Raw genomic sequence first — 13,322 nt, forward strand, 5'->3', positions numbered from 1 at the left:
TAAATATTATTTTTTATCACTATAAATCTTATTACTCAGCTTATGAAGTACTACGATTTTAAGACACAATTATTTAGATTTAGGTATAAATTACTTTTTTCTTATTAACTCTCTTCTTCGCCCACAGTTTATGATTCATGGGACGAACATTTACCATAAGAATAAAAGAGACAGACATAGGCAATAAAGTTGTGCTTTATGGCAGTTAAATGGACGGAAGCTTTTATTCTCAGGGGCGAACTCAAAGGCATGATGCAGAGCTTACGGACAATACAGCTTCAGGAAAATATAGCCCTCCAACTTTCATCGTTCTTTCGCGGAGTATTTCTGATGAAAAGCTGTACTTAGCAAGTTTTATTAATTGTGGCATAAAAATTGTAAAATTTTGCATATTTCCAACTATATACTCGTATTTCAATTTCTCATATTTCAAACTATATAGTTTGAAATATGGAGAAGGACATAGGATACCTTTTATCCCGGAAAATTAACTGCTCCCCTGGGAAAACACGCGGGCGAAGCCGCGGGAAAAGGCTAGTAGTATGTATAAAACTTCAAGAATACTAAAATTGCCTAAATAACAGTGAACCTGAACACTTCGTCAAAATGTTTTGCGTGGTTTAAAAGAAGACAGTTTAGAAACAGACAGTCGCGCAGGGCGGCGTTGTTTTATACTATGTAGTGACATAGCCTCTCTACTAATAGCATCGAACATGCAGAGGATTTGGGTAGGTTTATTTCGTCACATGATGTGATGACGAATTTACTGTAAATGTATAGCGAATCTGATTATGTAGACTATAACAAAATCTCAATACCTTTTAATCAATCAATACCTTTTAAATCATGGACGTGAGGCAGTACAAAAATCAGTTTATTTATCTGATACGTAGAAAATCTCATCGATCTTACTTTCTTTGTTCCGCGTGGAATGCTGCTAACGGCGGCGCATTGATGCGGCAGGTTTAAGGTATTTTGTATTTAAATAAATACTTCATAAAAAACTATATATAGTACATCTGTTTCCAATTATTATGTTGTCTTAAACCGTACATTGAAAATGCTATCTATCTATGTCTCCAATTAGAGAGGCGCCTTGGCTTATTAACGGAGATAGTAATTACTTTACGTTAACTTATCTCATCGGGTTCAGGGTCCTTGACGGACAGACACTTCCTCAGCTAGAATACTAACTTCTAACTAAGTAATATGATAAATATGAAACTTACTTTGTTTATATGTTACTTTTTCACGTAGTATCTTTTCGTATCTCAACATTCTTCTTCTTCATAGTCGTATTCCACATGGTTTTTAACTTAACTTTCCTAACTTTGTACCAAAAGTAATTTATTTATTAGTATTTTTTACGACTGAAATGAAACGAAACAAATAATAAATTGAAACATTTTATTTAAATTACATCTTTGGTAAGTACAATGGCTTATGGGATTTGTGGCCCCAAGAGATTGGTTCTTTGGTACCTACTGTTTTTATTCGACTTATAATATATCCACGTGTGTTCGTAAATACACAGTGTCAGCAAAAAAAAGATGAAAACAATCGGTCCGTTTAAAAAATAAAAAGAAAAGGTTTTTTTTCTTGGAATTTTGTTGACACTACTCATGTTTCGTATGATATAACTATGACACGTTAATGACAATAATGCTTTGGTCTCAGCAGCTGTTCCTATACAAAACACGACAAATAAATAATAATACTAAGTATAATAACAAATAATAATAATGAGTCATAATCCTAATTTCATAATAATGATCTACCTAATTATGATTCAATTTATTGCATATCTTTGGTACGTTGTAATTACAAACATAATATGTACTACAATGAACAATTGAACATGCATATACCTATGTTCGTAAAATATTTAACTTCTACGTTACATTATTTATAACGAAGTGTATATGAGGTCAAACGAAAACGTTAGTTAAATAATATTAAGAGCAGCAATTTTTATAATTTACGCTTACTGTCAATTTATAAAACAATAAAATTTAATTTTCTTTCTTTACTTTTCCTACTTAAATATATCGATGAATTAAAGAAAAAAAAAAACCAACAATCGTAATAAATAGGTATAATTATACAATTATCATATAAATATCATAATTATGATTGTAATCAAACTTTAACGGTCAAGAAATTTCGAACTACTATGAATTCACTATGAATTAAAATTTGTTATTATGCTGCTTATCTGCATTATTCTTTGTAAAATTGGGACCAAAGCGTATTTTGAAAATAGGTATTTTGAGATAAAAAGCAGTATTTACTGGCGTAATTAATTAGTATAAAATCTAAGTAGTAGGTAGATATTTTCAAAAGTTCAAAACGCAGTCAGTAAAAATTTTGACTGATTTTTATCTCTTTACACAAATGGTTTTTTTCCATTACTTATTGGTGCTCATATTTAAGTCTGTTTAACTAATATTTTACACAATTTAAATTTTATGCATAGCACAATAAATACTAATGTTATTAAAATGTAGATCATATTTTTGGATTATCATGTACGCATGTATCGTATATTTATAAAGCTTAATATGTTATATCTTTTCGTATTGTATAAAATATTTAAATTGCTATTAGAAATTATTAGGTATGATTCGAGAATCATTATGAAATGATCAACACTTTTTCGCTGCTTAAATTTATTGTTACAAATAGAAGTTAATAAACTTTGTACATATACCGTTTATGTACATATAACATGTGTTATAAAACATATTCAATTTCAATTCCTTATGATTCAATACCAGATTAACAACATCGCGGTTTCATTTTTCTATGCCGTTTTGACATATATTGTACAATATAGTTCAATATACTTATACTAGGTTAGATTTTTTATACAGCAGCCATTTTTGTTGTCGTTTAGGATAACGACACACATAAATAAGTCTATAGCATAAAATGATAAAATATTTTTGATAGGTAATTGCTGAGTTTTTTTGCATATTAATTATTTGTTATTACATATTTTTATTTTCTTTCTAAATATTTTTCAAAATGGAATGAACATTCTATTTCTAAGAGATTCTATATTCTATATATATAATTTATATTTAATTTTAAATTAATATGTATTAAGTATACTTATGTGTTTCGATTTGCTATTCGAGGAAAAAATATACACCTAACGATAATACAAAGTAAAATATATTATATTTTTCAGTAGAACACGTAACAGTTTCTGGGACACATAATAAGGTAGATGACTACTCGAAGGCCTTTATATTATTAGAAACACCAGTGAAACAATTACTGTGATAATGACAATACTTTCAAAAATAAGACTAATAAAATCAGTCATTTTTACACTAGTCCAAATGCTCCATACTAAGTCTAACGCGACAAAAAGCTATGTTTGTTCGACATTTACCTTAAATTTGCGTTGTTTATCCTGATAAAATTTTGTTTCAAAATTTTAGTTTTTTACGATAGTTGAGTTTGTTTTCATAATTTTGTAATTTTTTTTAATGGAATTACAACCAACTTTAAATATTCGTTTAAGGATCCAGCAACATTTTCACAGTCTATGATTTATTACAATGATTAAATATATCTATTTCATCTAGCGTATACATATTTTTTACAATTTTCTGACCTTGTCATCTACCCTATCATATTTTATTGTGATCGATTCTATCCTTACATAAACTCTTTTTAAGCAGCACCTTCGTCGATTCAATTATATCTTCTCAAAACGTTTCTTTTATGTCTTTGACATCCACCTTATATACAATAATATCACACGTTGATATTGTACAAATTTGTACGAAAGTTCTCTTTTTTAAGAATAGCTTTCGTGGGAATCCTGTCTAGATTTTGAAAACGCAAATAGCTTTAATAAAGTAACATTAGAACTCAAATATAATAATTATACCTATCTCATACTTCATGAACCTATTAATTATGATGGGGATTTTAAAAATATGTGGAGATTTGGTGTCAAATAGATTTCCACGAATAAATAGTTCAAGGGTTCAGTTTTACATATTTCTAAATCCTAAAATGTTTAATGTACTCATTACTGAGTTGATCTTAGCAGTAAACTACGATCAGTCAGTGAGAAATATAGCTTGTGCGTAGTAAACAATATTCATTGAATGACGCCATGACCTGTGGTCAAAAGTCAAAACTATGACACACAAATGTGTGTAATTGTCGCTCGTGGTAGGTACATAATGACAAAGATACTTAGCCCGGTTGGAAACTTAGGATGTTACGAAATGTCATTTTCTTATAAAATTTGTTTAACAGCAGCGACGGCCTCATCGGGCTATATTAGGTCGCCAATGTGTTAGTAAGTAAATGAGAAAACCATCGATGAGGTAACATCTACAAGTAATTTTGGTCTTGTAATTTATTTTGGGATAAGAAATTGAATTTATTTTTTTCCCTAACATTCATTACAGACTACAGAAAAATTATTGGACGAGTAGATACTGCTTTGAGTTTGTATGTTACTATAGTACAGTTAATGGCTTCACATACGACCCAATTCAGCAAATAATTTTAACACATACCTACTATTGTCAAATCTGTTATACCAATTATAATATTTTTATATACCGCAACAATACTTTCAAAACGGAATGCTTATTCACGAGTATCGTAATGGTGAAATATCATAGTGCTTATAATTTATCTCACATAAATAACTTAGATACAGTATTGCTTAGTATTTACAATAATATTTACATTCGATTATCTTAGACATCTATAAATGCTATATCCGCTACTGTCCAAAATCCTTCGAGATCCTGGCAAACACTATCCTTAGCACGATAAACGGACGGCAAACACTTCTCACCATTCATTAACATAGCTCAACAATTAACATCTTGAGTATTCTTTAATTTGACTTTTCTCGAAGACCGTCTAAACGACTTATTTAAGGTGTTAACTATTCTTGTACCTGCTGACTCGGCATCAGTTTGAGGTTGACACGTTATAAGGTCTTTGTAAGCTTGTCGATATTCATTAGACATCACTACGTAGATGATAGGGTTGACACACGTTGTCAAGAAGATTAGAACGTAACTCACTATTTTCAATGAAGTATGATTTGTGAATTCGAAAAAGATCTTTATTAGTGAAATTGGGAGATGACACAAGAAGAAAGCGAGCATTATTGCCACAATCATTGTTCTTAACTTCTTGTCCTTTCTTGTCGGAAGATTTGGTTTGGGCGATAATGTCGGGCGACGGTTTATAAAAGCCTTTCTAATTTTATCAATTGTGCTGGTTCTCTTGCGATTCAGATCTGATTCGATATCATTTTCGGGTGTTTCAACTCCAGAGCAAGAGGAATTTTCAGAGCTTGGAGTGGACAAGCATTGTAAATGTCGGATATACATTTTAGGATTACTTATTTTAATATTTGCAAGGGTACTTGTTCTTGCACTATTTATATCAATTGCAATGCTTTCTGTTACACATCTATTTACGTTATAACTAGAGTGAGATCTTTTAGTAACTCGTTTAACAATAAAAAATATTCGAGCATAGCAAAATGTTATAGTCAATCCAGGGATCACGAAGGCTATAACGAAGAGGTACTTCTTGGGAGATCTGTCGTGGATGTCTTTGATTATGGTGCATGAACCTATCTTAGGGTCTAGACTGAATCGGCCCCAAGCTTCTGTCCACATCGGTATCATTGCGGAGATGCAAAAAAGCCATATTGCCATCACCATTAGTATTAAATTTCTTTTGGTATATATCCTGTGAAAATAATTTCATCATTTCAATAAATAAGATATAAAATCTTGTAAAGCTCATATTGTGCATATGTAGTAATTGTATACAGGGATTACTGTAATATATTTATTGTAGTATTGAGGAGTTAAAAGCGGCGGTCTAATGTATACTGGATTTTACATCAACAAGTTTAAGTACTTACTTCGTATACAGCATGGGATGTGAAATTATGATGTATCTGTTGATGGTGATAGCAGTGATGGAAAACAGTGACACAGCAACGAGGCCATATTTCGCCATCGGGAACACCCGACACATGGTGATCCCAAACACCCAAGATTTCGCCCAAAAGGTCGTAGCTGCCATTGGTAGTTCCAGACAGCAGAACAACAGGTCAGACAGAGACAGATTTATTATGAAGAGAGCAGTTGCATTGTGAACCTGTAATAGGAAACATAATAAATAAGGTGTAAATACAATTAAAATTTATAGAGTTGTTTCTATGAAATCTATGAGTATGTGAATGGATGAGCTCAATTCTATGTTTTAAGTATTAGTTTAATTAAATATGTATGATTTTGTATTGTGATGTATTCACATATAAGTGGCTAAATACATATTGCTTGTCCGTTTAAAAATCAAAATCTTATCCTATCGTGAATACATATAATAAAATTGAAGAAAGGCCAAACTTGTACATGGGATATTTTTTTTAAATTCTTCATGGAATATACTTCTGTTACTGATATAGATGACGAAAATGTCCTGTAGGAAAATTAAAATAACAATCCACGGAGCCGATTTACTTTAAAATTTTGTAGAAGGTGTAAACAGAATATAAACAAATTGTTTTTATCGATTAAAGTCTGATATAGATATAATGGGCGCAGTATGTATCAATATATCAGTATAAAACTCTTCCGTTACTGAGTGACTGACTGACTGACAGACAACGTACACCCGAAACTGCTGGGCGGGAAAATGGGACGGCACGCATTGCAGAAAGAAACAGGACGGGACACAATGCAAAAAACATGATGGCACAATATGTAGGAAACGGTACGGGATATCTACTTTATATTACATAGCAGGAAGCGGGATTGGACAAGTTTGCGGGACGAGACACGCAGCGGGAAACAGAAAATTGAACTAAAGATGAGAAAAAATGCGAATTTGAATCACATATTACCAGTACCAGTTTACCAGTCTTACAGAGTACGCGATAAAAAAATTACTGAGATTTTGCTATGAAATTCACGCGGGCGAAGCCGCGGGCAACAGCTAGTAATTAATAAATTTGAATCTTTCAAGCATGGTCAATAATAAAAGACAATTGAAGAGAGAGTATAGACAAATTACTTGTAAGTTGCGATTTGAAAAGTGTCGAGGTATGAACTAGTAGATTGTTATAGATATAGTGCATTGTATCGTAGTTAGAAACCATCGTCAAGAAAATTTAAAAGGAATAAAAGATCGCATTTTCATTGTCGAGGTTGAAAATAATAGAGGCATCTGACGGGGATAATAATAAAATAAGTATGATGTAGTTACATAACAAGCGTTTCAAACTATTTCAGTTTGCATTTTATTTTTATACAAAGGCTTGCTAAATAGAGCATGGCATTGAACGTTGCCATTAAATGGTATATAGGTAGTATTCATACTATGAATTTATTTGTATAGTGATTCTGTCATTTAGGATGACGTAATGTAAATAATTCATTGATAACTTTGAAGTTGAAGATAAAAATTCAATAAAATCCCTGTGTTCGGTTCAGGACTTGGTCCTGACCTATATGTCGAGTATGTAATATTATTTTCGAATCCATTGAAATGAGCTAAGCTATCAAGTTTATTTTAAATAATGGAATATAGGAGATGAAAATTTTATAATATGTATAGCCGGATATATTCCCATTGTCTAGGTTTTTCACTCGTATATTGTCAAAAAATATAATTTTCTTTTTGTAGACACAGAGCAATGTAGATATTTACTTTTGATGCTTGGCCATTCTTTCTAGACTTTAAGAATATAGTTATATTCCATCTTAGCTAAGCAGTAATTCTAACACCGACTGTGTCCCAGTGACATTACTCTCGAATAAAGGCAAGTAGGATATCTCACATGGGACATACGTTGTTCACGCGCAATTACGCTAATTTCCAATTTTCCTTTGTAGTGTGACTGTGTGATGTGGCTGATGGCCGTGTGGAAGTCCTACCTTTTCAGCAGTATCCATATCATTCCTATTATTGCGCACCAAATACCTAGTATTATACATTTGAACATAACTTTGGATCGATTTAGCTAAAATATTTTTCTTTATATGTTGTATTAAAATTTTGATAAAATTTATTAATATTATGTTTCATTAAATGTTTATAATTGATTAGATACAGAATTAAAAATCTTTCTATGGTAAATATAATTATCTATGTAAAAAGCAACAAAGGTACAAAGCCAACTTACTTTTTTACAGCGTGCCAAAGCGATGATCGTGATCAAGTTCCCTGGAATCCCAATGAGCATGAATACCATGCAGCAGACTGAAGCAAACCGTAGTATCCCATCGTGATATCCTTCGAACAGATCCACAGCAGCCAGGGCCTCATCAGAAACATATTCATCCAGCCCCAAAAACTCATAATTATCACCATTCACTGATGTTGCATTCTTTATCAGTTCACCCATTTCAACGAGCTACGCGATCGCGCGTCGTTTGTTAACAAACATTGCACTTCGAATGAGTTTAAAGTGATGCCTGGATTTCTGATGATTTATTGTTTACAACATTTTTCCCTAACCGTTTATGAGTCAAGTTAGGTGAGACGGACGTGGGCATGGCCGCAATTGATAAGCGTTTGTGCTTGTGCTGTCATGTTTTCTATACATTTAATAGTTATTTTATTGCTCTCACACATTATTATGCGATCCTCCTTGGTACTCGCTTCTTTATTGCTTATCCTTGATAATCTTACGTCAACATTTATATTATCGACAGGTAATTAATGCAATTTTTATAAATTTTATAAAATCTTCTTGCCTTAGGTTGCCCGGTACATCAATTCAGATATATATTCCAATAAGTACGAATTTACTCAAATCCTCCAATATTTTATAATTACGACTGTGAGGTCTTACCAGACATTTAACATTAATATAATTACGACCACAACTGCACAATCATGGACGGTTTGCGAGCTTACACTATTTTTGATAACAGCAAAACATTCACTGAGAGTTCAATGTTCAACAACAACCTACAGTTTAACGAACGGGTGCTTGTGGTCACCACGGTCCAAGGCAGTCCTGTCAACCACTAGTCACGGCGGGCGCTTCTCCGACGCGCCGTCGCCGGACGAACGTCACGCCCACCGCCGACACATGAGGAGGTTCTTGTACGCTTGACGGTACTCACTCGACATTACTACGTAGATTATAGGATTTATACACGTCGTCAAATATATCAACAGATACCCTGCTATGTTGGCCGCTGGGTGAGAAGTAAATTCTCGGAAGATTTTCGTTAAAGTTATTGGCAGATAACACACCCAGAATGACAACATAATCGCCATTATCATTTTAAGCAATTTCCTGTCCTTTGGAGTAAGACGTGGTGGTCGAACTGAAGCCGGTGACCGTCTGAGGGCTACTGCTGCTTGACGAAGTCTCTTAGCGGTTTCGCCGCTACTTGGTGTTCTCGGCTTAGCGTCCAAGGCGCATTCTTCATCGTGGCCGTCCAGTGTGTCCACACCAGATGACGACGATCGCTCTGGTGCTGGTGTCGGAGGACAGTGAAGGACAGGAGGTGCCAGTAATGCCCTTTTGCTTGGCGCAATATGGTTTATACCGTTTTCTGGGCCGGGAGAGCGTTCCAATGCAGTTGACGCTGATCCCACGGCAGAATCTTCCAGTGCATTTCTAGGTTTTCCTCGAGCAGGAGCTCGCGATTTCCTCGCTGCTTCTCTTACTATGCAAAATATTCGTGCGTAACAAACTACTATGGCAAGACACGGAAGCATAAATGCACCGACGAAGAGGAATTCTTTAGGGGATCTATTATTTTGATCAGGGAGTATGGAGCATGAACCAATCGTTGGATCCAGACCGAACCGTCCCCATTTTTCGAGCCAAGTGGCGATGAGTGCTCCAAAAGAAAATATCCACGTGCTGGCAACCATAACCGCAAGGTAGTGTTTTTTGTACAACCTGAAAAAATACTGCCTTTAGTTTATGATATACTTCACAAAAGCAGGAAATAAGTTATAAAAGAAGTAATACATACTTTGGATAAAGTCTAGGATGAGAAATCATCACGTATCTGTTTATTGTGATAGCCAGAACTGTGAAGAGTGATACCGCCACCAGGGCATATCTAGCCAACGGGAACATCCTGCACAGAGTCCTGCCATGGGCCCAGGACTTTCTCCAAAAGGTGGAGGCGGCCAGGGGTAAGTTGAAGCAGCAGAATAACAAGTCCGAACATGACAAGTTCATTATAAATACTGCTGTTGCGTTCCGGACCTGTAAAAATTAATAAATAAACATAAGGGACAAATCAAACAGATTGGGTTGCCTCAAAGTAAGTTCGAGCTTGTGTTATGTATACTAACTCAAGGATATTATATTCTATAACATATACATAGATAAACATCCAAGATCCAGGTCAATTTCAGATTGATCATTTTCCATCTTGGCTTCGGGGATCGAACCCGGGACCTTCAGTGCAGCAGTTCGGCATGATGAGGCTCATCGCTTTTTTAATGACCTTCCTAAAATTGTACCTAGATTACTTCATTTTATTTCGAGCAAAAAATGTCCCAGTTTTACAGTTTTGGGCAAAGTGTTATCTCCATTTTTTATTATAATTTTTTTATTCATAATAATTTTGAATAGTTATTCAAAATTCGTAGTTCTTCAAAAGTATTTAGTTAAATAGCAAGAAAGTAAAGATATATTCATGTTTCAGATGTTCAATATCGCTGAAGGATGCATGTGTCGGACATTTACAGATATTTTATTGTCGAAGTTTATTGCTGTTTGTTGTTAAGATTTTGATGAAGCAAGTGGCTGATTTAGATCTTAGGACAAACTATTAACCCGATATAGTTAAATTATATTCCTCGTATGTATATTTCTGTCTCACGAAAGCAATACTTCTTATCAGTTAATGTTCAGTGTTCGTTCGTTTTGAAGAAACCCACGTATCGATAACCGTGAGTGACCTTTCTTGAGGAAGTAAAAAACTGATAGCAATTTGAATGTCTCTTTGTAACTTTGTAAAGTCAGCTAAATAAATTTTAAGAATGTAACTGAATTGCTTGAAAATAAAATTGTGGTTTAGGTAGAGTGACCTACATGGCGGACGTGCCTATAGTCACCACGATAGACGATAGACGTGCCTATAGTCACTAAAAGTTGTAATAGTTTCTGCATAGAAACGTTTATACTAACGTTGATAAGTACTAAACATGCCTATTTCACGTGGTGTTTAAAGGAGAGTGATCTACCTGAATGGTCGATAGTTATTACTTCTCTGGGATAATAACATTAGTCAAAAGTCAATTCTGTCACATACATATCATAGGTACATTCTTCTAAGTACCACTTCGCGTTTATACAATTTGAGTGTGTTTCGTAAAAATCGACTGTGCTATGTCCGTCCTGTAACCGTGACAGTATCGGAATAAAAAGTACCCCATTTCCAGGAGTAATGCAGCTTCCAATTGGTGAAATAAATTTGAAAATCGGTGGAGTAATCTCTACTGTTACAAAATTAATATAAAGTCATCATCTCTGTAATATTAGCCTCGATTCGTAGAACAGTTTAGATTGATAGAGACGCCTCATACTCGTTGATATCTACACTGGATAAATACTAGTATTAAATAGGTGTGTGAACCTTGAATATGACCGACCTTAACTTTACTAGAAATCGGCAGTTATGAGTAATATCACAGTTATATGTTTATCTGAACACTGACCTACGCTAAAGGAAGAATATCATTAATAAATCGTAATTGTTGAACGATGTCATTATAGTAAATCAATTGTGTTAATATCAGTGTGTTCAACTTTGCGTAGTTAAGTAAGTATATCTACTTAGCTTATATATATCTTCATTATCTATTATAAACGCAATACGAAGTAGTAAATATTATATTTTACAATTAAATTTCCAAATAATTGATAAATAATCTGATGGTTAAAATCAGCTTCGCGAATCTGAAACGGCTTTATCGCGGTTTTGTATAATCTTTGAATCTTTGTTGGTTTGAATGTAAAAGATTTAAATCAACTGTTCTTGTTGTTTTGCAAATAAGATCATCTATTGGAACATCTATTGAAATTTACATTATTTAAGTGAATAATACTTCAACTGTTCAGTTGGGTTTATTTCAATAATGTGCTTGATTTTGCTTTACAATTTTTTTTATGATCCATGCGGCTTTATTGAGCCTTATAAATTAATTATTTAATAAATTTGAAAGACACAGTAATCTAAAGTAATTCGTGATGGGTTATCTACAATATATGAATGAAAGTATAAAATCTAATCGCATATATAAAAAAGGAACTGAGGTTTGTTGTAGTTGCACCAGTCAACTTTGAAGTTGACTTAGACCTGGGCGCCGCTGAAATTTATACAAAATAGCGTACTTTGCGTTTTTCTGCGCAGGTTAAAGTTAACGTCAAAGTTGACTGCTGCAACCCACTCTTAAACTGTCTGTAAACTGTCTGTTACGTGTTTGAGTAGGATAAAACTAATTAATAAATTGTTTAAATAAAAATTAGTCAGCTGTTGTTTCTACGCGTGTGTACTAATTAGATAAGTATTATCTCGTTAATGAGCCAACTGTTTAATGTCGTGTATCTAGACATGATGGGCTATGCTCCTTATCAGATGGTAAGCTAAATATTTGTATCTAACTTGTCACTCACAAAAACGTGACCATACGAATGTACTACTAAATGTTAAAGTTGATTAACGGGATATAAGTATCTATGTAGTATTTATAAAAAAATTACAAACTTCAAGAAGGTCTGTGCTAATTGTTGCTAAAAAAAATTGTTATAAAATTCTAGGTATATATTTTTTTAAGTTTCGGTGCGCAGCTAGTCAGTTATGAATATGAAAATCTCTTCCCTTTCCTTCCAAAGATCTTCAATTGATGGAGGACTTCGGGAAAAAAGTCGACATGGAAAAAAATCGAACACGTATGAATAACAAACGAAAATTATTATTCATTGGTAATTCATTCATTCACGATTCAAAATTAGAACTCTTTACAAAGGTACGATTTCACATTGAGCAATGACCATCCTAGATTTTTTAAGCAAAATTATAACTGAAATCTTAAGTGGAAAATTATGGTTAGCCTGCTTAACAACGCGATAATCCTGTGAAGACGGAGCTGTGGGCGCTTAAGCGTGTTTCAAACAGACTTATTAACAAACACTTATCTTGATTAACCGTAGCAGTTATCCGAGGTTAATTAAATGGTTAGTGTTAGATTTAAACTATATACCGTAATCCATGGACGTATAAAAAAAGTTTTTTCTTCTTTTTTATACGTCCATGCCGTAAACATTGTTT

The 13,322-nt window shown here is 33.5% G+C and overlaps 2 protein-coding genes across 3 annotated transcripts in view; both read right to left on the reverse strand.

Annotated features, from left to right (window-relative positions):
* Positions 1–1,390: 1,390 nt before the first annotated feature.
* On the reverse strand, positions 1,391–8,416 carry LOC128674231 (G-protein coupled receptor moody-like). Its single transcript, XM_053752690.2, has 3 exons — positions 8,195–8,416; positions 5,927–6,165; positions 1,391–5,748 (listed from the first exon to the last, which is right to left on the reverse strand). The coding sequence occupies exons 1-3, from the start codon at positions 8,414–8,416 to the stop codon at positions 4,851–4,853; spliced, it is 1,359 nt and encodes a 452-aa protein (XP_053608665.1). The 3' UTR covers positions 1,391–4,850.
* A 674-nt stretch (positions 8,417–9,090) lies between these two features.
* Positions 9,091–13,322, reverse strand: part of LOC128674232 (uncharacterized protein) — a 62,533-nt gene continuing 58,301 nt past the window's right edge. For both annotated transcript variants that reach the window (XM_053752693.2, XM_053752691.2), the window contains 2 exons: positions 10,011–10,249; positions 9,091–9,934 (listed from right to left, as the gene is read on the reverse strand). In XM_053752693.2, coding sequence (XP_053608668.1) covers positions 9,091–9,934; positions 10,011–10,249 — 1,083 coding nt within the window. The remainder of the gene's footprint in view (positions 9,935–10,010; positions 10,250–13,322) is intronic.

This window comes from Plodia interpunctella, chromosome 12, assembly GCF_027563975.2.
Source record: "Plodia interpunctella isolate USDA-ARS_2022_Savannah chromosome 12, ilPloInte3.2, whole genome shotgun sequence".
In the NCBI taxonomy this organism is placed as follows: domain Eukaryota; kingdom Metazoa; phylum Arthropoda; class Insecta; order Lepidoptera; family Pyralidae; genus Plodia; species Plodia interpunctella.

Coding starts and splice junctions, on each gene's coding strand:
- LOC128674231 (XM_053752690.2), bottom strand. CDS start 8,416: ATGGGTGAACTGATAAAGAATGCAACATCAGTGAATGGTGATAATTAT. Junction 6,166..8,194: donor CTTTGGCACGCTGTAAAAAA/GTAAGTTGGCTT, acceptor TTCCTATTACAG/GTTCACAATGCAACTGCTCT. Junction 5,749..5,926: donor CATCCCATGCTGTATACGAA/GTAAGTACTTAA, acceptor TTATTTTCACAG/GATATATACCAAAAGAAATT.